The following is a 25434-nucleotide window of genomic DNA, read 5'->3' on the forward strand; positions in this document are numbered from 1 at the left end:
TGGATCGTTGGAATTCAATAAAAATAGTTCGACTATTAAACAGGCGGAACTCGAAATCAATTGAATTTATCTCAAAAAAAATCCATTGAATATGACTCATGATATTCAAAGTACTCCCATCATAATTAATTTTTTACACGGCTCATATTCAATCCTTTAGAGTCTAAACATTTCGCATAATTTCAAGAATAGATAAGCTAATAATAGCAAATCCTAACAGTGCTAATTGAAAACACTACTAAAGAGCAGAGTAAAAGCAACAATAATATCAAGCTGAGCTTTATCTTGAACTTCAAACCTAGCATTCAGGGATTTTAAGCCCTCTATAGCTCCAAGAAAACATATAGACACCTTGATTAAGCTTTAGGAAGAAATCCAATGGCCTGGGAATAGCTTCATGATTGTTCCACCCATTATCCAATTTAACTCCGAAGCTGTCATGTTTGCTTGCTTAGCAATTAGAGTCACGGCTTCTCTTGCTTCTTTGTAACCACATTCGGAAACCACAAATGGAAAATCACTGCAATAGATAAATTGTTACTGAAACTTAGACTGCTTTGCTAGTTTCTAACCACATCCATTTATCTAGCATGATCAGAAACAGATTATACCTGCCCCACATAATTCTATTAGCACCAAAGCTCGAGATGATTTGAGAGAATGGAGAAGACAAGTCCTGGTATGGAAATGCCTCTCTCGAAATTCTGAACAAGGCACTGAATTTTACATGAACCTGAGAATTTGACAAATTTCAGACTGAATAGTCAAACAAATGATTATGAACAATGAAAATATGACATGTTTATCACTCCATACATTACAAGAAATCACTAGAATGTCAGCAGAGAAAATCAGAAAAAGAGCAATTTCTGTAGTGGTCAACTAGCAGAATAGCAGATGATGGTTGAGTTTGTATCATTGTATGCTTCTTGGTCTAGAATGAAATGCAAGTGTTGTGGTAACAGTTAAACTAGGTTAACCTCGTAAGCTTTTGTCCAAGTGTCAGACTTGGTATTATATAAATAATTCAATATTCTTGGTCTAGAATAAAGAGCAAGTTTCCATATGATGAGCAAGATTGCATATACAATATCTAAATTTAATTATTAGGGTATGATGGGTACTTGAGGTGAAATGAAGAGTTCAAGTAACATAGCAATAGACCTATGCTAAATGAATTGCTTAAGAAGATATATAACTGATATGAGACCAAATTTTCATATACAACTACCCCAGTTTCACCTGTGGAAATTGAGATAACTTCAACAGATTAGAGAAGGCCAAACTTTCATCGTCATTACTGCAATACAAACACAAGAAGTCCAGGTTTTAGCAAGCCAAAAAAAGTGGAAGCTACTTGTGAAGAAATTTACCGACAACATTACGTTGGTGGCTTGCAGAAACCCATATGATCGATTAGCACAGTAGTTGTGGGGTATTCTGTACACAATTCCTCAATCTCAGAAAAATGCAGATTTAGACCCTGATAGTTCAACATTGAGTAAATATATGTCACAAATTTTAAATAAGTTCATTTCTTGCTGTTCCAAATAAAGACAACTATGTCCACAAATATGTGAAGTAGCATGAGGATGATGACTAAGGGAGAAAAAGGGGGAAAGGGCATCAAAAGTCGAGCATTGTCTCTAAGTTGTAAGACCTTCATACACATGAAGCCTACTGGTACACCAAGCTCTCCAGCCTTTGAAAACAGAGCCTTTCCTATCTTGTTTGTCATCTGCAGAAGTCAGCAATTAAAACATCTCATATCATGATTCATATAACATAGACATTACTAAGTACTACATAGTAGTAAAGGAGTTAAACTGTTAAGGACTTCAGTACATGAAAAAACATCAGAGATAATGATATGATAAGCTGAGAAGATGGGTACCTTCTCACCAGATGGCCATAGATATGGATTGAAACGAACTGCACAATAACCATCCTGACAAGGAAACAGCATTTCGTAAACAGGGGTAACCGGACAACTAAAAGTTTAAACCACGGTACATCACTATCAGATCATCAGATAGATCAGTCACCTTGGAAACAAGATCCTCAAGTTGTCTAATCCCACTTCCATCATCTGCAGGATTTGCAAGGCAACATCCAGCAAATTTGGTGGGGTATTTCTTCAATATACTGAACAGAAGTAAGTAAAACACTAGTCAATGTGAAGAAAATGAAAATAAAGTAATAACATAAATTAGTAAGACAAGTTTGGTACTTTGGTTGAAGTAACAAGATTAAGCTGCATATACAAAAGTTTTCTAATCCTCAGTATTTTCATAATTTCACTCATTTTAGGACTTTGTTATGCCAACTTACTAATTAGTAATTACTATGCAGCATCAATGAATGCCCGAATTTGCAATTCTAGGCTTCGACTTTTAATCCGATCAACCTAAGCATGATGTTGAATATCTAAATAGTTTTACACAGACCTTGTAACATAGGAATGGTCAAATTTGTGGTTAATTGGCTGCACAATTAAAGCACCATCTACAACTGCTTCATCCATACACTGTCAAAACCAAAGTATAAAATCAGTCACCATTTCATCTAAACAAACAACTAAAAAAAGAAAAAGGGATATGCAACAACTCATGCTTAACAATTTAAAGAAGCTAAATTTTAGCGAAGGCATGAAATTGAATAGACTAGGTCTAATTTATGTAACACAATTTACTGATAAGTGGGGTGACATTTCCTATATGAGACAGTCTCATACAAGAATTTGCTTCCCACAATTTTACCAAAATCTCAAAACTTTCATAATCTACATTCTTTGCAAATATAATACCCACTCAAAGGATAAGCTATGATCAAAATATACGTGGATGTCAACTAGCTGAGTTGGTTATAATATTCGGGGTGGTACCAAAACCCGAAATTGAATTGATCCAAACAACAAAACATCTCAAATTATGTATGCAGTGAACTAGATAACCTGGGAATCGTACCTCAAGCAAGAATTGAGCATGTCCAAGTAAGGTGGGTTCTTGGCCTGGGAAATAAGGGTATTTCTCTGCAGCCTTTTTCAGTAAAGAAATTATATACAATTAATATATATAAAAATAAAAAAAAAATAAAAAAAAACATTAATTAAAATTAAACCCTTGAAAATTATCTGAAAAATAATGAAGAAAATTCAGGACAATTAAAAAAAGAGATTGACCTCTTGGGGAGAAGCCCAAACATGGAGGTGGGAATCAATGATTTTAGGAACATGAGCAACAGAGGACATTTTGGCTGCAAATACTTGAAAATGAGAAGAATTGGGAAGTGAGTGAGGTTTTAGTTTTGAGGTGAGGCCAATTGAGCTTGTTGCTGAGTTGATTAAAATACAAGGTTGAAGTCTCAATGCCATTGTTAAGTGTTGGGAGTAATTGATATTGCTGGTCGTCGTTAAAATTGATGCTAGTGTCGTTGATAAGGCCCACAAGGGCATGTAAAGTGACCAACAAGCCCCAAATTTTATACTCCGTACTTGTACTCACTCCGTGTTTTAATATTTACAGTTTGACTTTTTTACCATGCACATAATGATTTTGACTTGGTGAATTAATCGTGTCTTAACATGCGTATATAGTCAAGCTGTAACACTTATTAAAACACGAAGGGAGTACTATTCGTTTTGTGTTAAATTTCAATAATTAACACAGGGCGTTCAAAATGTTTAGAATAACATATTGTAATCCTGCTCTACTTACTATTTTACTAATGCATAGGAATTCTATTAGGAGTGACTCTCGAAAATTATAGTGATTATTTTCTCTCCTCTTCTCTGGTGTAGGTTAACAGGCCATAGAAGATCACATCTTAGCTTGTCTTAGGAACCATTTCATTTTTAGAGAGGCAAGATGTGAGTTAAAGGCTTAAAGCCTCACAAACTGTAACATTTTAGTACGCCCCTTTTGGTTTCCACCAGGCCTATTTTTTGTACTCATTTTCCATCATTTTATCGATACAAATTCGCTTATGTAAGTAAATTCATATCAATAAAATCAAATCTTTTTTAGTTAAAAAAAATAAATAAAAACAAGTGAATTGAACAAGGCAACAGACATTAGCTAAAACTTAATTATCGGAAATTCGGAATATTCTTATTAAATCACCCTCTCATTCCAAGGATATTTTTCAGAAGGAACAAACTATTTTAGTCCTCAACATTCAACATTGTCATTAACTCATTACCATAAGTCCATAAATCCATAGTACCATTACACCCGTACCAAATCTCTCTCTTCTTCGTCACTGTTTACTCGCACTGTCTAAAACCCATTTTCATACCTCGAGCTTCATCCATCAATGGCGGCTTCTTTCGCAATCCAAGTACAAACCCTAGAAATTTCTTGATCTTCTTTCCGATGATTGATTTAAATTTCTTGATTCTTGAATTTTTTTTTTTTTTTCCAGGCAAATTTTACTTCAATCTCCGGCAAAAGAGACCTAGCTCCGATTAATTCCGTCGTTCGGAGTTCTCTCAAACTCCCAAGAATTTCTCTGTTGTCTTCTAATTCCATCGGTCACGTGTCCCTCACATGTTCTTCTCCTCCTTCTCTTCGCCGGAAACCTGCTTCTCTTACCACTGTTCGAGCTTCTGCTGAGGTGAGCTACTTCTTTTTAATTCTTTTGTCGTAATATCTTCTTCAATTGATGAATTTCTTAAGAGTTGGTTGAATATATTTAGGTTAAATTATGATTGTTTTAGTGTTTTATATCGTCAAGAATTAATAGTCACATATACTATTTCGAGATGTTTGTAACATCAATTGTTGCGTCGTGTTCTTGATAATCAATACATTCATCGGTTTCAAAATGTGAGTGGTACTTCTAAACATTTTTTTTAATAATGTAATTTTAATTGAAATGAATTTTTACTATTTGCAGTGGAAGAGGTAATGATTTATGATTGATTTTCCAAAAATTTCCCTACATTGATTTGAGAATGGCGAAACTCCGAAAGTATAATCTATGACAGTGTCTTACAATAAAATCATGATATGAGGCTTTGGAAAATGCGGCAAATAGGAGAATTTAGTTGTTTATGAGATGATGTTATATGATACTCTAATTTGCAGGAGCCTCCATTGCAATCAAATGTGACAAATAAAGTGTATTTCGATATCAGCATTGGGAATCCGGTAGGGAAGTTGGTTGGTAGGATTGTGATTGGTCTCTTTGGTGAAGATGTGCCTCAAACTACTGAGAATTTCAGAGCTCTTTGCACAGGTGCATCTTTTGAAGCAGATCCTTGAATTACATTTGGTTGGTTGAGATTAAGTAATTAAAACTTTGATAAAACTTAGTAATTGTGTTTCTTTGTCTTTCAGGTGAGAAGGGCTTTGGTTACAAGGGTTCCTCGTTTCACCGTGTTATCAAGGATTTCATGATTCAGGGAGGAGATTTTGATAAAGGAAATGTATGTAAAGTTGTAAACTTAATCTCAGCTTCCACGATTTTATAATCTTCCATGGCATTTCTTCGCATGCTCTGCACATAACAGAAATCTATTTTTAGAATAAGGATGTATTTGGTGTTATTGTGATATGGTTATCTCTGCTAATGGGGGGATTATGGAGTCGACGGTTGTTCTATATAATATGTATATCTATGGTGATCTGCAATATTACTGAAGTATGAAATTTATTTACTGGAGGAAGAAAAAAAAATCTAAATTAGTAATTGAACCTTCCATTATAGCCTCTTAGCTGCATATTCAGAATTTTAGAAAATTATTGCCCACTTCTTCATAGCACTCATAGCAAGTAGCACCTTGAGATGTGAGCTAATTTTGATGGAATAAAAAAGAGTAATAAACAGGTTTTGTTGATTGACATCATAAAGCTTTAAGGTTTATAGGTTTTGGTATAATTTTAGACATTACTGTGAACTTTTTTAAGGGAAGCAGTGTACTTGTGGTCTTCAAGAATTTGAAGATCAAGACAGTTTCTACTTTCTAGAGCTCTAATATAGGGACTTTTAAAATCTGTAAATTTGGCATAATTCTCTGGAACTATAATAATATGTCCTTCCTCTTTACAAGTATAACCACAATCACTTGCTTGCTCTCTCCATTGATGATATTTGTCATGCAACACAAAGGAAGCCCTTCTTGAGAGGGATGCTGCCACTGGTCCAATGCTATGGCATTTGCTGTTTTTATTTGTGGCAATGAATAAACTAGTTGCTGCCTTGCTGGAAGGTTCATGATTGAAGTAGTATGGTGTTCTGGTACAAAGACCCAAATAATTGCAGTTCATAAAAAACCTGTAGTTACTCTTTAAGGGGCTCTTTAAGGGGCCCTTAATATTGTTGTCAAGATTTGTTACAATGGTTGTGGACTTTGTAGCCATTGGGCCATAGCTTCCAAAACAGAAGAGGATTTACATATTTCTCTGAGTCTAGTTTATAGTCAGGTAGGCTCTGTTTTCTGGTAATTAGTTTTGCCAAGAATTTCATGGGCATGGTTTCAAGGCGTAGACACTGCATAGCTAATAATCTTTATTGGTTGTGCATAGCTAATAATCTTTTCTTCTCAAAGTGCCTTAAATTTATGTGCTCATGTGTTCTTATCAATAGTTTGTTAGAGAATGGCTTCTACAGCTCTGCAATAATCTGATTGTTCTAAGGGATAATATATGTAAAAAGGACTTCTAATTGTTCTAAACCTAATACTAGCTCATTCCTTTTATGTCATGAAGCAATATATGTACAAAATCTTTTCTCACTTGTATCTTTTTTTAGTGTAATAACTAATACGAAATAAATGTTAGTTGATCACATGTGCTGTTGGACAAACAAAAAAAATATGAAACCACCAATGTTTTATAGGGTATAACTTCCCTTCATCAATGTTTCAATTCCTTATTTAGGCCTTTGTATAGCTAAAGGCCTAACGTTTAGTACATCTTCCGGTGTTATCTATGGTCTTGTGTATTGCTGGATGAACAAGAATAAAAGAAATCTCCAAGTGTCTTTAAGGCATAGCTTCCCCTCATCAATGTTTCAATTCCTTATTAGACCTTTGTATGGCTGAAGTTTTGTACTTCTTTCGTCCCAATTTATTTGTCCCATCTCCTTATTAGTTAATTTTTCTCTACTTTTTCTCGAGTTGGATCCCACACTCATCTGCTCATTATTATCCTCTTTACCTTTTTACTCGCCTAAAATCCTGTATTCTTATGTAAAATTTAATGGCATATGTATAAAGGGAAAGAGTGAAGTCTAGGTTTAGAACGATACATGATGCTTCTTATTTTTGTGCATATATTGCTTCATGATAGCTTGAAGGCACCCATTATTTCTCCCTATCCCTTCTTTACTTTTGGGTGACACCCCTTTGTGTCATTTTAATAAAATAAAATACTAGTAAAATAAAATAAAATAAAAGAGAGAACATTATGGAGTATTATGGACTTCAAGCAACCAAAGTGGTCATGGTGATTAAGATTTCTTGTCCAATTATATTTTCCTAAAATTAATCTGCTTAAAATGTGGTGTGTAACTTAAGAAATGGATCTTTTGGAAGCTTGAAGCCTGTTCAAGTCATTGTGTAACTTATAGCCCAGGACTCCCGAAATCCGCAGAGTACTTCGGCTGTTGTAGAAGTCCTCATGAACTTGGTTTACGGAGTATTATTGTGACAATGTTTTTCTTAAAGGCTTAAAGAGTTAAAGTCTTGTATGGGCTCACAGTTGCAGGCAACTTCTAGGATGCATTGTATCACTAGAAACTTTTTGTCAGATATCTATCTTGACATTTGCGGAGATCTAACTGACATTTATGAGAATGATCAATAGGTTCTTAAGAGAATGCTTGGGATACTTCAGCTTATGTTGAGACAAATATAAAGTATCTACCACTTGTCACCCAAGCGGAGGGAATCTGACAAGTTGGGGGATCAAGATTCTAAGCTCCCTTCATCCCTTTTAGTTAGCTATATTTAACTATCACTTTGCTATTGATGGGTTATGTATATAGTCTATTGATACGGGTAGACTGACCAGATATTAGTTGGATTTAAACCATGTTCAATTAGTGGCCAATCCCTTATGTAGAGTTGATTGTTGAGAAGAAGCAATCATGTGGGCATATAGCTCTGCCAATCAACCTATTTAATCATATTTCTGCGTACCTTCGCACATGCTGGTGCACTACAACTGCGGTATAGTTAAATTTTTCTGTAGATTAGCTGCTAGTTTTCACCTGAAACCTGAAGGCCCTTGCCTTACTACGTTGTTAAGATTTCAGGATAATCGGTAGGTGTGTAAAGATATATAAGAGTATTGGCAGGATTGTGAATTGACTCCTCACTGGAAATTATGTGGAGGAATGAATTGAAACCTTATTTTTGGGAGACAAGAACTTGAAATTCACCTCTTGAACTGCTAGACCTTTTCATATTTACCACTGGACCTACCCATCTAATGATCTTGACTGTAGGTGGCCAATAATCCCCCCCCCCCCCCCCCCGGTTAACCAATAATCCTTTGGGTGCCTTGCTTGGTATATTGAGTGAAACTGGTAATGTTGAGCGTTTTTGTCATTGAATGCATTTTAAGAAGATGTAGACCTTGTCATACAATATGGAAGAATAGCCTTCCCCCCTTGGACTCATGAGCACAAAGTAATAATATTGACATTACTTAATTTTACTTTGTAATGTTGCTTTAACAACCAATATTTTTGTAGAGGTGGATGATGCAATGGCCGAGGGACATCTCGTTCATATTTTACTTCACCTTATACTTTCTTAGTAACTTTAAGTTGGCAGTCACCTATCATAAAGTAATGATGTTTTCTATCATGAGGACTAAATTACAGCTTTATAAGTCAGCGTATCTTAGTTCATGATGACCCACTTTATGGCTGAATGCTTACTAGAAGAGATCTTTGTTCAATTGTTCTCTTTATTATTTGCATGGCACTATGGCAGTATATAGCCTATATTTCCTCTGTATGGAGCCTACTTAGAGAATAGTTTGTGGTTTTATTAGCAGTCATTCGTTTTTCTGCAAGAACTCTGAATGTGGATCTATTTATTTATATATTTTTATATATTAATTTTATTGCAGGGAACTGGAGGTAAAAGCATCTATGGCCGTACATTTAAGGATGAGAACTTCAAGCGTAAGTTGACAGTGGTTCAGGACTATAATTTTGAAGTATTTCTTGATTTATTAAGCTGTAGTGCTGTACGGGAAATTATCGACTTTACGAGTTATGGTTTTGAAGTTCTTGCTGTGCTATGTCATATCTCATGAATATGTGATTTGTTTTTGGAATTTCTGCAGTGTCTCATACTGGTCCCGGAATTGTTAGCATGGCCAATGCAGGCCCCAATACTAATGGCAGCCAATTTTTTATATGCACTGCTAAGGTACTATATACCTTTGACATTTACATTTTAAAAATTTTTATCCAGCAATCTCTTTTGGCTATTAACAAAATATAATTTCAATCACCTCATTTGAATCATTTGAATCCATGAATATCTATTGATGTGCTTCCCCAAGTGTCTCAATTGTCAGTTTGTATCCTGCCAACCCCTGGGTCGGGAAAAGTCAAAGTTGGAACCATTTACTCCAAATGGCATTATCCAACTGTGGGTTGCTGACAATGATTTCAGATTTTCAGATGTGACAATTTGTATCTAAGGTTAAATCTGTAATTAAGGTTTGATTGGTCTTTGAAAATAGTTTTTTTGTTTAGGGGAGTAAGGGGCACCTTCTCCATGGCTTAATACTGTGTAGCTTTGAATATTCAGTTCTGCCTTATTATACAAACACATAGGTCAGATGGAAATGCATACCTCATAAGTCATAACGGCTAAGTAATTCCAACTGAAATATGGACCTACATCAATACAAACTATTTTTTGTAGATGAAATACATGTTATGTATTGAAGTAATTGATCTATAATTAAAATTTTCTTTTATAAATGTACTTTTTCCGTGGTTGCATCACTTTCCTAAAAAAGTCGTTTTAAATTAGTTGCATTTCTTTCCTTTTTAACTAATTAATTCTCTCTCTCTCTCTTTCCCACCACATGGGCCCCATTTATTTTTTCTCTCTACTCTAAAAATTGTCTAGGAGTCCGTAAAATCTAAAGTGATGCAACAGAAAAAAATGAAATATATATTTTTAAAATTGAAAAATGATTGAAATTTGAAAAGTTTGAATGAGAAAATTAGTGTGTGCATCATTTACTTGGGGAGAGAAAGGCGGAGTGGCCCGAAAAAGGGTTTGTGGAAAGATGAACTATTGAAGGTATGAAGCCATAAAGGGGAACATGATTATGGTTGTAACCTTTGTATTTTAATAATAATAATTAAGGGGAAAAAATAGGGAGGTGACACATAAAGGGGACCACATGGCATCGTAGCATGTTCACTTCCAAATTATTAAATATAGGCAAATATAATATCGATGGGTGTTTTGTATTTCGTTGATTCTTGCGCATGGTAGAACTATTGTAGTCCGATTAAGGATTGCTATGATCGTAACTACGGTGAAGCATGGGTATCGAGTATCAACGCTTGATCCACCCAACCAGATCCATGGAGTGTATCTATATGAGACTGCAGATGAACCCCTAGTGAGCTAATAGACAACAATGAGACTGGCTAAAACTAACGTAGGTTATATGGGAAGGCTTTTAGGGTCACCAACTCACCATGACCCAATCAACCATGCTGGAAGAACTAAAGGCGTCTTTGGGAGTGTTGTATAGACCTTTTGGGGCCATGCTGAAACTTAATCAGGGTTATGGGAGGAGGCTCCCTATGGTTTCATGGGACTTGGTTATCATACATAACACTAATGCACGAACAATATGGTATTGAAAAGACTTAGAGGCAGTGTCTTGAGGCGAAGTGTAAATTTTATAATAATTTGCTAGACTTAAAGCCATTTTCGGCAAGCTCTGATCCTAAAGGATGTAGGGTCCAGACTTTCTCCTTGCAAGCCTTGTTTGAAGGAAATAATTCATGCCTCAAAAACTTTTGGGGTCACCACTACCACTGAAATCACCCCGAGAGAACTCAAGGCATCATTGGGAGGTGTAGGCAATATTAATGATAAGACTCAATATTATGGTACTACAACCCAACCATTAAGGACTTTGGGTTCAGAAAAGCCCCTAGGGACCCTATCAAGTTAAATTTGCAGGAGTAATAATTCACACCCCATTAGACGGTTACAGATCTAGTGCTTAAACTTAATGGTGCTATAGGGAAAGCTCTTTGGGTCATACTACACGATAAGAATGGTGTAGAAATGATACACCACATTGAGGCATACTGGAATTCTGGAAGCCAGCAGGAATTGTTCATTAGACATGGTAAGGGTCCTGTAACCCATGGCATACTGGAATTCTGGAAGCCAGCAGGAATTGTTCATTAGACATGGTGAGGGTCCTGTAACCCAAGGCATACTGGAATTCTGGAAACCATATTGAGGCATACTGGAATTCTGAAAACACCATAGTGAGGCATACTAGTTCCTGATATACAATGGAAGCTTCCTGTGATCACTAGAGGCTCTGTGCCATCATGTATCATAGTATGTTCTCTAGTTATTGACAAGCCTTAGAGTTAAGTGTTCCCAGCATTGATTCCCGATAAATAAAAAATAAAAAAATAAAAAAGGTGTTCCCAGCATATCAAAGCCTCAAGAAGTTGCCTACGTACTAATGTACTATGGTGCATTGACATTGTAGTCGGCAAGTCGCACCTCAAACAATCTCAGTCCAATGCCTTTTGATATTACCTAACCTTACCCCATCTATGGCTAAAGAGTCCTTTCTTGCTACTAATGTTTAGCGCCAGCGGATTATTTATCATGGCTTTCCTTTCATATAACAGCGGGAGCACTAGGAAACCATTAGTTTTGCTTCACTTGTGTATGACTATGCATATGTAGGCTAAATGTCTTGTAAAATCCTCTGTTTTATAGCACAGCTAAGGTTTTAATTTATAGACCCTGGAGTCTACAGGTGCATGCTTCCATGTTTGTAATGTTGAACTCTTTTTTTTTCATAATTGCAAAATTTTTGGGACGCATGGGTGGATTTTGGTGTGTTTTCGGAAGATGAGGGGCCTTTTGCAGAGTTGGTGAAAAATATTCATAAAATAGCCTTTGTGAACCACACATTTCTCCTATATCTGCAATTTCTGGTAATCTTGCTGCTGAAAAGTACTAGTTATCAATTATCACCTGGGGACATATTAAATTTAGCTTCGTTCATTTTGTAATGTTATGTTAGCCTCAGTGTCTCAATATCTAGAGGAATCTTTCCTATAGTATTTCATGCTTCTGATAATCTTACAGTTGCAGCAAGTTTAGCATCTTTGCACCAGCCCCCAAGGGGTTAGGTGCATTATGTAGCAGATGGAGCAAGTCCTTTGATTAAAGATACTTATGTGGAGTTGGAGAGTAGTGTTTACCTTATCTACTTTATTTTAACTGTCATACCCCTGTAATTGTAGATTTGTAGCTGACAAACACTGCTCTTCCTGTGCTTTCCAAGCTTTGAGATCAGAGATGTGTTACTTTTTGTACTAATTTTGATTTATCTACTGGCAGACTCCATGGCTGAATCAGAGGCATGTAGTCTTTGGACAGGTTCTGGAAGGCATGGACGTAGTTAGGCTCATTGAATCACAGGAGACAGACAGAGGTGACCGTCCAAGGAAGAGGGTTGTCATCAGTGATTGTGGAGAGCTTCCAGCAGTATGATGCATAAATTTGTGGTGTCTGAATGATATACCTCATGCTGCAGGCTTCAGTTTTGCCATTTCTTTTACATTAGAAGGCTTTATTCTTTACATGATTAGCCTATTAGTGCACGTCTCTCTATTCCCTAGTTTTTGCCGGTATAGAGAATTCAGTAAATTTAGACATCTTGGTTGATGTATCAGACACTAGAGAGCGTACACTACATTTTAGCCATCTCATAGAGATCTTTTTGGTGGATTAGTATTGTGTACTGATGTCCATATTGCTGTTGTAAAATGTTTACTTGGTGATCTATGAATGATGCAGATTGCACTTTTAGAAATTTCCTGTTCTATTTTTTTCCACAGACAGTAACAGGCGCTTCCAGACGTCAATTGATGAATGCATAACTAGATAATTTCGTGATTATATCTATCTAGGCTGCTGGTTGAGGAGTTTATCTTTGGGATTTTTCCCCCCACTTTTTTTAGGGTAATACCAAACAGGTACTGTATGTTCCGCATATGCTATGGAATTAAAATATAGCACCTATTTATAGTAAAACCTTAGATTGGACCTCTATCTGGTCAGGTCAATGTCCTACTAATTCATCTTTTCATCAAAGTTCATTTTTTATTTTTTATTTTCTATAATCATTTTTGGAAAGAGAAAGTAGTGGCAATATGAATAATGATAATGTACGAAGTATAATAAAACATGGTTTTATAAGTTAATTCAAGTGTGATTGACAAAAGCACATAACTATCTCCTTAAAAATAATTATTTCTCTCTTTCAAATGCTACTCCATCGGTCCATTGTAGCTTGTAAGATAATAAGATATGTAACATATTGGCCCTGTTTGGTAGTAAGCTTATTGGGGTATATTAGCTTATTTGACTAACTTTAGCTGATTGACTAGTCAAACAAGCTAATACAAGTGTTTGGTAGTAAGCTTATTGAAAGAGCTTATTCCACTAAATTAGCTTATTCATTAATTATTGTGAAATGACACTTATAACCTCATTTAATTTAAAATCCTATCTAAACTACCTACCCCACAATTAGCTTATTGGTCATTTCACCTACTCAATCACCTTTAAGCTATCAGCTATTTACCAAACACTTTCATATAATCAGTTAATACAATAAGTTAGTCAAATCAGTTAATAAAATCAGCTAGTCAAAATCAGCTAGCTCAATCATCAGCTTTCTCCCAAACAGGGCCATTATCTGCCAAAAAAGTAACAGTTTAACCCCCTTTTTTTTTTTGAAAAGCAAGTAACAGTTTAACTTATTCATTACTCCCTTGTTTACGGCCCCATGTAATCAAATATTACTCTGTACTATAGAAAATTAGAAAGTGATCAAATAATACAATAAAATGAGGGAATTTTTTGCTTTTCCTAATAAATTGCCATTTTGTATTTTATTTACTACTTTAGATATCACACACACACAAAATAACTGTATTATTGATTGAAAAGGATTCTTATCACAAGAAGTATATTGCATCTGTTTTACAATTGAAGCAATATTTAGGGCCTTTTCAGATTTACTTAATTTCAGTTCAGTTCAGTTTAGTTTAGTTCAGCTCCAATCAGTTCAGTTCAGTAAATGTGAACAGGCTCTTAGACTGCTTTGTCAAGCTACAACTTTAACCATTAATTTTTGTAAATATTTATTTAGTAAAATATAATTAGAAAAATTATATATTGAAAATATATGTTGAAAGCAATTTTATTATTACATATTACTCGTAGTACTATAATAAGAAAAAAAGTGTACATAAATAGCGTAAAAAAGTCAAACAATAGATGTATCGGAGATAATATGATTTGGATTCCAAAAAAGGACAAACCAATATGAAATTTAGAATTCACGAATCTTCCCTCCCATTGTCCTGGTGTTGATTGTGGAGATGTCAGATCCTCCAACAATTGGGAGTCGTCTTCTAACATAACTACACCTTTTAAGTACCCTCCCTTCATTCATTCATTCAAGTTGGTGAATGTAGGCCATCTTTTGAGCTGTCTATCCTTATAATAAAACTAGTAAATACTAAGCTAAAGCCCACTATAAGAATGTAGGCCCACCCATTTGATCTGATTCAGGATTCTTGAAAGTGGCTTTTTCTTTTGTTTTTGCACATTTTAGTGTTATTAATTAATTTATTATGGTAGAGATCTATCACTAGTTAACAAAAGAAATCTAAAATTTTAGGCACGTGATCCAAAGAGAGGGAGTATGTCATGCCAATTATATTAGTATTCTATTTTAATAAACAATTAACAGTGAGTGATAAATACGTTGGTATAAAAAAAGTAGCGGCAAATTCAAATATGAGATGGCTTTAAATTAAAATCGATATTACTTATTGTATCTCATAATTTCATTTTCATATAGTGAATTTTTACTTCTTAGTACGTTATGAGATTATTACATTATCTAAAATTTTGTTCTTAAAAAGATGATAGGTACATTTATCAAAAACATTAAGATATGTATTAATTTTCTTCTTCAAACGTCATTGCTTTATTATATCTACTCCCTTAACATTATAGACACTTGCCAATAGAACAAATCTATATGAAATATGAAACAACCAACTTGATTAAAAAAAAAAATATATTACTGAAGACTTAATTTATTTTTTAAACTCTATTTTGATAACAATCCACTCACATAAATAAATTGTAATTTTTGAGTTGTGATTCTCGTATACTGAGATAAAAATAAATGACAACTAATCAAGTTAGTTAAAATGTTAAGGTCGTATTCAAACCTTAATAAATTTAATCATCATTATTATTCATATCGATATGTATTTTTAGAATAACTAATTTTGCTAATCTTTAGTGGAAAAAAATTAACAAAATAGTAAGAGTCTGTTCTGATACGATTATTTTCATTTCAGTTCAGTTCAGCTCCAATAAGTTAAGTTCGGTTCAGGTGAGTTCAGCTCTTAATTTCCTTCTCTTATAAAATATTCAATTCAGTTTAATTCTAATAAGTTCAATTCAACTCAACTCTAATAAGTACAATTCAATTCAGCTCAATTCAATCAATCAGAACAGACCCTAAGTCTTATATTAACATTAATAAGCGTAAAATGTCGATTAAAAAAATTACAAAACGAGTATGTTACATTTAAGTACTCTAGTGTAGAGGAAAAGAAGTCCACAATTACACATGATTGAAACTAATGCTATGAGTCGCTAGTACATTTATAGCATGGTGATCTAGCACTTAATGAAAGAATCAAGGAAGAGCTAACCAACCAGTATATAATTCTATAATTATTGCAAAGACAAAAGTCAGAACACGTGCTTCGAAGAAGATTGAAAGGATTTTTTGGCGGGCCCATGATTCCAAACAGCTTGTATTAATTACGGAGTAATTTAAAGAAGAACAATTAAAGAAATAATAAACACTGTAATATGGGTAGTCCAAATTGACAATTAAAGCCCGCCCATTATTTCAGAAACCCGGATTGTCGGGCATATCGAGAGTGATGCAGAAACTGACACGCGTACTGAGATGTTTGCTGGTATCATCTTCTGACATTTTTTTTTTTTTTTGAGAAAGGATCATCTTCAGACTTCAGACTGTGTGATTGTGTGAATCAGCTTTTCCACCTAACAGTCTGCCCACTAGACAAAGATTCTTGTCGGTAGACTTTTTATTACTCTTGTTTTTTTGAGTTCTTGTGGTATGCTGTGATCTGTTCTACTTTGTCAAAATTTATTCTGCTCTGCTAAGTAATATTCCGTAATAATTTATTGGAAAATTTGTTAATCACTACCTCAAAAAAGGGGTCTATATGAATTACTACCCCTAAAAAAAAATGTTGTTAATTACTACCTTAAAACTGATGAATTCTATAGATTGCTACCTTTTTCCCTAATCAGCCCCTAATTAGGTGATTTAATCTACTAATGATATCATTATCCGACTAATTTGTAATTAGTTACTTTTAAGGCATGATTAATTAAATAAACCCTAACACCACCTCTAAACCACCATTGCACCGCCTCCGGCAGCCCCCTTACTCTATCCCCACCATCTCTGGCAGCCTACCCCCGCCCCGCCCACCTCTAAACCACCCATTGCACCACCTCTAAACCCCCCAACAATCCCTCCTCCCCACCCACCGGCGACCCTAGCCCCCTCCCCCTTGCCAGAGAACCCTATTAGGCCCTCCCTAAGCCTCCTCCATCCCCTTCCCCCCTTTAATCACCACCCTAATGTTCCAAAATTAAAACCCTAAAGCCCTAAAATTGAAACCCTAGGGTGGGTGATTAGGGGGGAAGGGAATAAAGGAAGATTAGGGATGGTTGTGCAAGGTTTTCCGGCGAGGGGTAGGGGGTCAAGGCCGCCGCGGTAGGGGATGGGGGTATCGTAAATGGAAGGTGGTTTTAGGGTGGGCAGATGGTGGTTTTAGGGTGGGGAGTTGGAGGAGGTAGGTTCGGTAGTGGGTGGTGGGTGGCCGAAGGTGGTGCAATGGTGGTATGAAGGTGGTTCTAAGGTTTAATTAATTATTTAAGGTTTAAAAACAACTAATTAAAAATTAGCCGGATAATGATATCATTAATAGATTAATCATCTAATTAGGGGCTGATTAGGGAAAAGGGTAGCAATCTATAGAATTCATCAGTTTTAGAGTAGTAATTAACAACTTTATTTTTTTAGGGTAATAATTCACAAATACCCCTTTTTTAAGGTAGTAATTAACAAATTTTCCTAATTTATTTGGCTGATATCTATTTTACTCTACTAACAACTGATTTGTTATGTTAAAATCTGCTCTGCTTTACTCAAAAGCTTTAGAAAACGGAACCTATTTTTACTCCGTCTGTATATTTAGTAAGGACATCCTAAATACTCTCCCTGACCTATACTATAGTGTCTATCTATTACGACTTGTATGGTATTTAGACTTTTATGCAATTTCGTTTATAAACAGTATATTGGAATACACCTTAATGTCTAACCTTGCCAAATTTGAAAATGTTATCATCACGATGCTAAACTCAAAGGCTATTCATGCTTTTGCATCAATTTTAAGAATGTTTTTTCTAAAATGAAGTGAATGGATTATGGGGAGTCCCTAAAGTTATAGAAGTTGGTTTGAAATCATAACATCAGGTCTTGCTGGTCTTCTAAAACCCCCAGAATGAATTTTGGTGCAAATATATGGCTATTTCGATAACCCACGACGTTTGTAGTCAAGATTTGCTAGAGTTACAATCACAAAAGGGGATCTAGGGGTTCTGACAATAAAGAACAAACGCATTGCAAGCATGTAGCTTAGATATACTCCGTAACATTCTTATAACTAAAACTTAGTTATTGTTGGAAAAATGATTACCGGGTCACAAAAATCGCAACGAATTTGAACAAATTTCACTTCGAGGCCTGAACAAAATCAGTTTCCCAAAGTAATATTTTGACCCTGATTAAACACACCGGGTATCACGAAATTACCAGGAGATACAACGAAGACAACCACAATAGTGTATAGTATATTTGTGGTCAAATGTAAAACAAAATTTGGTAAAATATGATAATGAATAATTTAATCTTGCAATTGTATTTCAAGAAAGAAAATAGGAGACAAGCTTTTTCCTTTCTCAAAAAAGTACCTGACACATATGTTCCCAAGAACATATTTATATCCAAAGCAAATGAACTCCAACGGACACTAAGAAACTGCCATTGATATTCAAGGTAACCGTCACAATTCAATTCAAGAATCAACCCAGACACACGCGCCCGATCGGGCTGCTGCCGCCCGATCGGGCAGACCGGAGTGACGAATAAAGGTTGCTCTCGGGCCTGACCGGGCGGTGGTGGCCCGATCGGGCAGAAAAACAGCGAAATTTATTGTCGTTCTCGCGCCCGATAAGGCGGTGGCTGCCCGATCGGGCGGCGGAGATGACTACCAGACCCACCCTCGCGCCCGTTCGGGCGAGTAACACCCAAATCGGGCGGCAGTCTGGGCGGTGGCGAGGTCTGCAATTACAGCTTTTACAAACCGAAAGCTGCTCTTTTCACCATTGTTCTTTTGTTCATTTTGCTTTAATATTCTTACTTAATTAATTTACAACACCATTGCCTAAGTAAATTAATTAATTATCTTGTCATTTTGTCTAAATTCTCAAAATTATTTAACAGTTACTTCCAAAATTCATTAACTAATATGCATGCATGATTAAGAATCTTAACAAAACCTAACAACATTAATTTGATTTTTTTTAAAAACAAAATTACTGTATTATTCATGCATTTTTTTTTTCAGAGGAATTATTCATGCATTACTTCAATTTAAATCAAGTTTCATATTTTTGGTTGACGATTTCAATATTTTAATAAGTGAAGCTAGAAAATTTTCAATATTCAATAATATAATGCGTTGTGACTTGTTTGCCCAATCCTTCCAGAATGATCACCCAGCCGCCCACTTGTAGGCATCGGATAAGCTCGTGATGACATGCACACTTTGCTTAGTATGAGATCATGCAACACTTAATAGAACATATAACAATTGTATTTTAGTAATTTTAAAAAAACCAATTGATTGAATTGAATTTAATTTTAAATCTCGTTTTTAAGATATAGCATAGGTTGTTGTCAATTATTTTAAATTAAATAGCTAGGTATTACGATATATACAATTCTTAGATTTTGTTTGGTTCTGATTTGTGTTAAATTATTTTACTTTATCAATTAACATTTACACTTTTGTATTCTTAAATATATGACTCTAGATAATTATTGATTGACTATGCTATAACCGTTGATATAAAAGAATTCATGAAAAATAAAATGCACTTGTTTCGGGTGTTTTTTGGATTTCCTGGGATACTGGTCACGCTCTTCAGGCAACGAGACGGTCCAACCTGCAAAACAACGAATATTCCGATCAACGGAATATTCGCCTCCGATGATCAAGTCAGTGATCAGAACGGAAAAGGCTAGAGAGAGAAAGTAGAGAGAAGGTGGAGCTATTTAATGCTCTGTTGTTTTTAAAATGTCTTCCCCCCAATCATAAATGATTGGGGTATTTATAGGGGTGGGACTCGTGCCCCTCTCTAGGGTTTATACCCTAGATTTGCGTGACGTGATTGGCTGCGCAATCAGTGAATGCCACGTGCTACTCTGGGGGCGCCGCTTTGCGGCTTTCATTGGTATCTCTCGGGATTTAGGCCCTGACGTTGTTAGGGTTTTCTGGCATGTTGATTATTAAGGGAACAAATGCCCTTATCACATGACATCTTCTCATGACGACACGTGTCACCCTCTGATTGGGCCACGTGTCGCGACGAGACTGGCCTGAGTCTTTAAGGGCTCTGAGTTACGTGGCATCTTCCTGTGGTCACACCACTAGTGGAAAAATTCCTATTTGTAACACCCTATTTGTAACGGGCATAAGTATGCCAGTTACAATAAACCTATCCTTAACGGGCAAAATAATAAGCCGTTACATTAAAACAGCGCGGAGATTTAGAGGATATGTATTCGTAACGGGCAAAAAGGTGTCCGTTACAAATAATATGTTATTCGTAACGGGCAGCGTTTTGCCCGTTACGATAATTATATTATTCGTAACAGGCAAAACTTGCCCGATACAATACAATATGCGAAATTACGGAGTAGATGTTAAAAAACCCTAGCCGTCTAACTTCACTTTTCTTATTTTCCTCTCCTCCTCTCTCTCTCCTCAATTGACTCTTTCTCTTTCTTCTCATACGATTTAGCTTTCTTTCTCTTCTCATTCTTGCAATGGAAAGTTAGAAACTGAGCTGTTTTGGGTCGAAACATGCTATAATGTCGTCTAGGAAGGGAATGTTGCCCCTCAAACTTCCAAGGTATTCTATATTTTTGGTGTTTTGATATTAAGTTTTTTAATTTTTGGTGTTTTTTTCGCTAGATCTGGAGCAAAATATTGTTTTTTTTTTCTTTCTTAATTCCCCCAAATCGATTTCTTAATTAAGGTTCCCTCATTTTTTGTTGAATTGCTTTTTCGTAAGCCCCAATTGGCAGATTTTCATCGGGGGAAAAACCTTAATTTTTTTTATTAGAATTCTTTTTTTTTTTTTTTTTTTATTATTTTGAATTTGATTTTTCCAATTGTTTTTATTTTTTTGATGAATCCTAAACCCTAACTTCAGTATAGTTAAATCGATTTTATAGTTGAATAGAGATGAAGCTATTAAAGAGGATGAAGAGAAAAGTGTAGCCTTCAAAGCAGCAAAGTACGTAGCAGTATTTCTGGAAATACGAAAAGAATTAGTGTTGAGGGTGAGGAAGAAAAAATTACTAGATCTGGATTTTGTTCTATGATGAATTATATTTGTGATTGTTGAATTTTTAAGATCATAGATTATAAAATAATGGTACAATTTGATCTTTATAAGTGTTGGCCTTATTGATTTCAGCTTGTTTGTGACAGGTATTTCTCGTGATTCTTTGTTCAAAATGTGTGCCGCTAGTGCCAAGAACAACTGAAGAAGGTTCGGAGGTAGAAGCATAAGTAAGTTTAATTTATCTACTTTTTCTCGATATTTTTTTTTATCAATTTATATCTCTGGGTCTTATATGAACTTGCAAATATTCAAGTTTCTGGGCTTAATTATATTTTTGTGCTACAATTGAATCTTTTAGATAGTTTGGATTGGTTGATTGAATATGTTATTGTGAGATTTATGTTGATGAAATGAGAATTAAGTAGTATGCTGGATTACTTTGAGTTAGGTAGTAGTTAAAACTTGTTTTTATTGAAATTAAAGCTGATGGGTGAGATATACTGTCATTTTGGGGTATGTATTTGTCGTGCTGAAGCACTTGTATTATTGAAATACAATCAAATCTGACTTTGCGATTTGATGAATTTTGTAGGTGCATGCTGATGGTGGTGTGCTGTTGGGTTGCAGGTTTTTATTGGTTTATTTTATGCTTGGTTTTTGCCTTTTATCTCCAGCATTCTTGTTCTTATTGGATCAATAATTTGACCTCTTCAATGTTGTTCAGGTTATAAGCACATGGGGTGTTCAAAACAAAATTGACTTCCTTTCACTATCATATACTCGTCATGCAGAACATGTTCGCCAAGTATTAGGTGGTGCAATATGGTTATCTTTTGAGTAATCTCCTCCTATGCATTCCTATATTTAATTGTATCTTTTTGTTTTTGTTTAGGCACGTGAGCTGCTGCAAGTTTAGGTGATCTTAATCAGACTCAGATATTTGCAAAGATTGAAAATGTTGAGGTATGAGCCATCACGCTTCATTCCACAATAATGAGCTTCTAAAATCCTCTTTATTCATTCCCCAGCATTATTCATTCCCCAACTATTGATAGGATTTGTTTCGAGGTAAACTGAATATCTGGGGCTTTGTCACCATGCAGAATCCTTTTCAATATTGTCTTCATGCCTATTTATTCCCTTTTTGTTTATTTAATTATTTATTTATGAATCTTACTTTACAATGTAGGCTGAAAAGGTATTCAATCAAGATCAGTACTTCAAGAAAGCTGTCAAGTATGTGGGAGAGCCAATGTATTACGCTTGTAGGTGCATGTTGCCTTGAAGGTAAAGGTATTTGTGATCATCTGTTTCACTTGTATTACGCTTATCATTGCTTCTTTTTTTATCTTTTGTTTTGATTTGATGAATTTGTTCAGTTTGATTTGAAATTGGATCTGGTCTATGATTTCTTTATATATGTTTTTGGATTGATTTCTATTTTGTTCTTCAATTTTTGATGTTTTCGGTTTAGATCGACGCTAGAATCCTGGTTCTGTTGTGTTTAGTTGCAAAATATTTGCTATTTTTTTGTTATTAAATCGTCATAAATGTTAGGTTATTAGATGTTTGTAGTTGTACTTTGTTGTTGTGATTTGCTGCTGTTTTTAATGGAACTTTTTTTATAGTACTGTTTTTTTGCGATTTTTTTAGGCTTATTTTGCCTCAAATTGCTTACATCTATGCATCTGAATATCTACGAATTTTACGTTAGATTTTGGTTGATCTTATGCTTTAGATTCATTTTCAATGATTACAATAAGCCTATTAAATGTTTTTTTAAAATTTTGTATGCGAAGCTTCTTGCAGTTTGTTGATTTTGTTTTGTTTGCATTAGAGAATCGTATTTTAGATGCTAAAAACAGAATTCTGGTGTTGTATTCTGGAATCTTGAATAATGTAAGGTTTGAAGTTGTTCTGTGTTGATTTGGGATGATTTGAGGCCTCATTATTGCCACTTACACACATGTCCAGTGTTATTTGAATTTTCCTTATTATGCTAGCAGATTAACCACCGAGTCTTTTTAGTAACTCAGTGGCCCTTTCTTTAGGTTTTTGTTTTTGTGGGAGCAACGGGTGCCTATTCGTTATTCATGTTATTAGTAACTCAGTGTATCCCATTATGTATGGTTGTGAATATATGAATGAGTGTGGAAGGAAAAAGAAGCATTTTGCTATTTTTTGGCTTTTTGGATTTTGAAATTGATAAGTACAGGCTTAATCTTGTGCCATCTTATAAAAATAGATGGGCCATGACGCTGAGACGGGGAGGTGGGGATTAGTAGCTAGGTGATCCAAGGGTATTTTTTTTCTCATTATAGTGATTAGTGCTCATTTAATCATCAAATTAGTAAACCGGGTGTATATATATATAAGAGTTTAAAGGGACTGATTATTGATAATGCGGCTTGAATCACTGTCTGATTCTCATCCATGTCATGAAGTCTACATGCATGCTTTATATGGTCATTTCAAGCAATTTTAATTGATAGAATGATCTTTCCCATCACATTGTTTGGATTAGTTGGATATTGATCCTATTTAGAAGAAGGTTGTTGTTTTTTATTTTTCACTGTTTTTTATTTTTCACTATTATCTTATTTTGGGATAAATGATGTTAAACTTGTGAGGGACATTAGGGTTGAATCTCAACAACCACTAGGTGAAAAAAGGCATTTGGCAGCGGTTCAAACCCGGTCTAAGGCACCGGTTTGAACCACTGCCTATGTGAGGGGTGCCAAAAACCAAGTTTTTGGCACCGGTTCAAAACCGGTGCCATAGGGTATGCTATATATATGTTGCTTATCAGAATTAATTGAGTATGCTTCTATCCAACAGCATATGTGCATGATCTCTGAGGAATGGCAACTCCATGATGGACCTTTCAAATTCACCTCTACGGCTCTACATGTTTACCTATTGAACATGAGATGGATGCTTTACTTTTGGGCATTGAGAATCTACTAGATGTTCAGAGTATTATTCATATAGTAGCTTTTGACTCATGTTAGGGAGTTGTTGTAAATTCAATTTGGACATTTGTTAAAGTTTGTATCTTTGATTTTATAATTAATTAAATTTTACATTTATTATTATTGAATATTGATAATAGTAATTAAAATTTGGCATCATAGAAGATTATCAATTAGTAGTGTAGCAGGTATCACCTGTTGCATTTTTTTTTTTTAATTTGGGTTCAATAGTATTTGTAACGGACAGTTTGACTGCCCGTTACAAATAACCCCGTTATTCGTAACGGGCAGTCAAACTGTCCGTTACAAATAACGGGTTATTCGTAACGGGCAATTTGACTGCCCGTTACGAATAAGATAGCCTATCCGTAACGGCAGCATACGTAACGCCCGCTGCCCGTTACGGATAGGCTATTTTTGCCCGTTACGGATAGCTATTATTCCACTAGTGCACGTGTCACCCTATAATTGGGTCACGTGTCACTATGGGATTTGTCCACGTGTACAGGGTATTTTTACCCACAACAGCACTCACCGTGAAAGACCTTTAACATTATAATTAAAATTAATGGTATATTTTACTCATACTTTTACCTTAGTGAAACCACCAACATTGTTTCGAGCACGTAAAGAATATGTAGTTAGATACTTAGATTCATTAATTCCAATATCTAGTTTTAGAACATTAGTTTTTTTTATATTTAATTTTTATATAACAAGCTAAATATTTTTATATTTTATGACGTGTTTTAAACGCTGTAAAAAGTCATAGAAGACAAATAAATAAAAAAACGGATTATCTTATTTTGTTACACTATTTAAAATAAAAAATAAAGGGTTGTTCTACCTTATTTTTTTAAAAAAATAAAAATTAATTGTGGTGGGTACATAATTGCATCAATCTGAAAAAGCAATGATGTACCAAATAAAAAAGTCTTCCAAATGTGGAGGACATCTTTAATTTTGGTCAAGTTCTGGAATCCAAATTGGCCACTTTCGGTTATTTGGATGGGACTCCATTTAACCTCAGACTGAAAACTTGAAATATAAATAACAGTTTTAATTTTTATTTTTTGTAAGGAAACAAATGGAAGTAATTAACAAGCTCAGTGATTTATTTTTATTTTTTTTTTCCTTTTGGAATCTTTATCAGTATTCAGTATTAGCACAGTTTGCTGCACTATTTGGATTGCTGACTCGTTGCTTTGCTCATCATCACATCCATGATTCTTGTCATCATTGCTTTTAAATTTCCAGTCAAAGTGTATATACGACTAGAGAAACATGGTATACCATACTTTGCTAATGCACATTTTAGGTTTTCAACCATAAGTTGAAGGTTTAATGATTTAATCTCTATTAATAACAATTTAAAAATGAGATTCTCTTACCTTTTTCCAGGCCACTCTCCCAAATTATCTAGCCCAT

The 25434-nt window shown here is 34.9% G+C and overlaps 2 protein-coding genes and 1 long non-coding RNA gene across 6 annotated transcripts; 2 read left to right on the forward strand and 1 right to left on the reverse strand.

Annotated features, from left to right (window-relative positions):
- Positions 1-104: 104 nt before the first annotated feature.
- On the reverse strand, positions 105-3446 carry LOC145640028 (uncharacterized). The gene is made up of 10 exons (XM_081691341.1): positions 3182-3446; positions 2967-3038; positions 2448-2527; positions 2046-2145; positions 1895-1948; positions 1661-1738; positions 1386-1483; positions 1243-1300; positions 612-733; positions 105-520 (listed from the first exon to the last, which is right to left on the reverse strand). The coding sequence occupies exons 1-10, from the start codon at positions 3371-3373 to the stop codon at positions 364-366; spliced, it is 1011 nt and encodes a 336-aa protein (XP_081547467.1). The 5' UTR covers positions 3374-3446; the 3' UTR covers positions 105-363.
- Positions 3447-4137: 691 nt separating this feature from the next.
- LOC145640033 (photosynthetic NDH subunit of lumenal location 5, chloroplastic-like) lies at positions 4138-13070 on the forward strand. Its single transcript, XM_081691347.1, has 7 exons — positions 4138-4338; positions 4423-4614; positions 5088-5238; positions 5340-5428; positions 9084-9138; positions 9303-9388; positions 12596-13070. The coding sequence occupies exons 1-7, from the start codon at positions 4315-4317 to the stop codon at positions 12746-12748; spliced, it is 750 nt and encodes a 249-aa protein (XP_081547473.1). The 5' UTR covers positions 4138-4314; the 3' UTR covers positions 12749-13070.
- A 7317-nt stretch (positions 13071-20387) lies between these two features.
- Positions 20388-24136, forward strand: LOC145630443 (uncharacterized). Of its 4 annotated transcripts, none has more exons than XR_014112063.1 (8): positions 20388-20596; positions 20922-21029; positions 21181-21261; positions 21627-21661; positions 21759-21846; positions 21927-21997; positions 22224-22327; positions 23873-24136. It is a non-coding gene; the product is annotated as an uncharacterized LOC145630443 (long non-coding RNA). The 4 variants fall into 4 exon arrangements; XR_014112082.1 differs by having other exon boundaries at positions 20389-20596; positions 22224-22321; XR_014112058.1 differs by lacking the exon at positions 23873-24136 and having other exon boundaries at positions 20905-21029; positions 22224-23853.
- Positions 24137-25434: the final 1298 nt, after the last annotated feature.

This window comes from Chenopodium album, chromosome 1, assembly GCF_948465745.1.
Source record: "Chenopodium album chromosome 1, dcCheAlbu1.1, whole genome shotgun sequence".
Classification (NCBI taxonomy): domain Eukaryota; kingdom Viridiplantae; phylum Streptophyta; class Magnoliopsida; order Caryophyllales; family Amaranthaceae; genus Chenopodium; species Chenopodium album.

What these genes read in the sequence shown, in the direction of transcription:
- LOC145640033 (XM_081691347.1), top strand. Translation starts at nt 4,315, where the DNA reads ATGGCGGCTTCTTTCGCAATCCAA. An exon ending in CTGTTCGAGCTTCTGCTGAG is followed by an intron (nt 4,615 to 5,087) that starts GTGAGCTACTTC and finishes TCTAATTTGCAG; the next exon opens with GAGCCTCCATTGCAATCAAA. An exon ending in TTTTTATATGCACTGCTAAG is followed by an intron (nt 9,389 to 12,595) that starts GTACTATATACC and finishes ATCTACTGGCAG; the next exon opens with ACTCCATGGCTGAATCAGAG.
- LOC145640028 (XM_081691341.1), bottom strand. Translation starts at nt 3,373, where the DNA reads ATGGCATTGAGACTTCAACCTTGTATTTTAATCAACTCAGCAACAAGC. An exon ending in GGTTTCTGCAAGCCACCAAC is followed by an intron (nt 1,301 to 1,385) that starts GTAATGTTGTCG and finishes TTTGTATTGCAG; the next exon opens with TAATGACGATGAAAGTTTGG. An exon ending in AATAGAATTATGTGGGGCAG is followed by an intron (nt 521 to 611) that starts GTATAATCTGTT and finishes TATCTATTGCAG; the next exon opens with TGATTTTCCATTTGTGGTTT.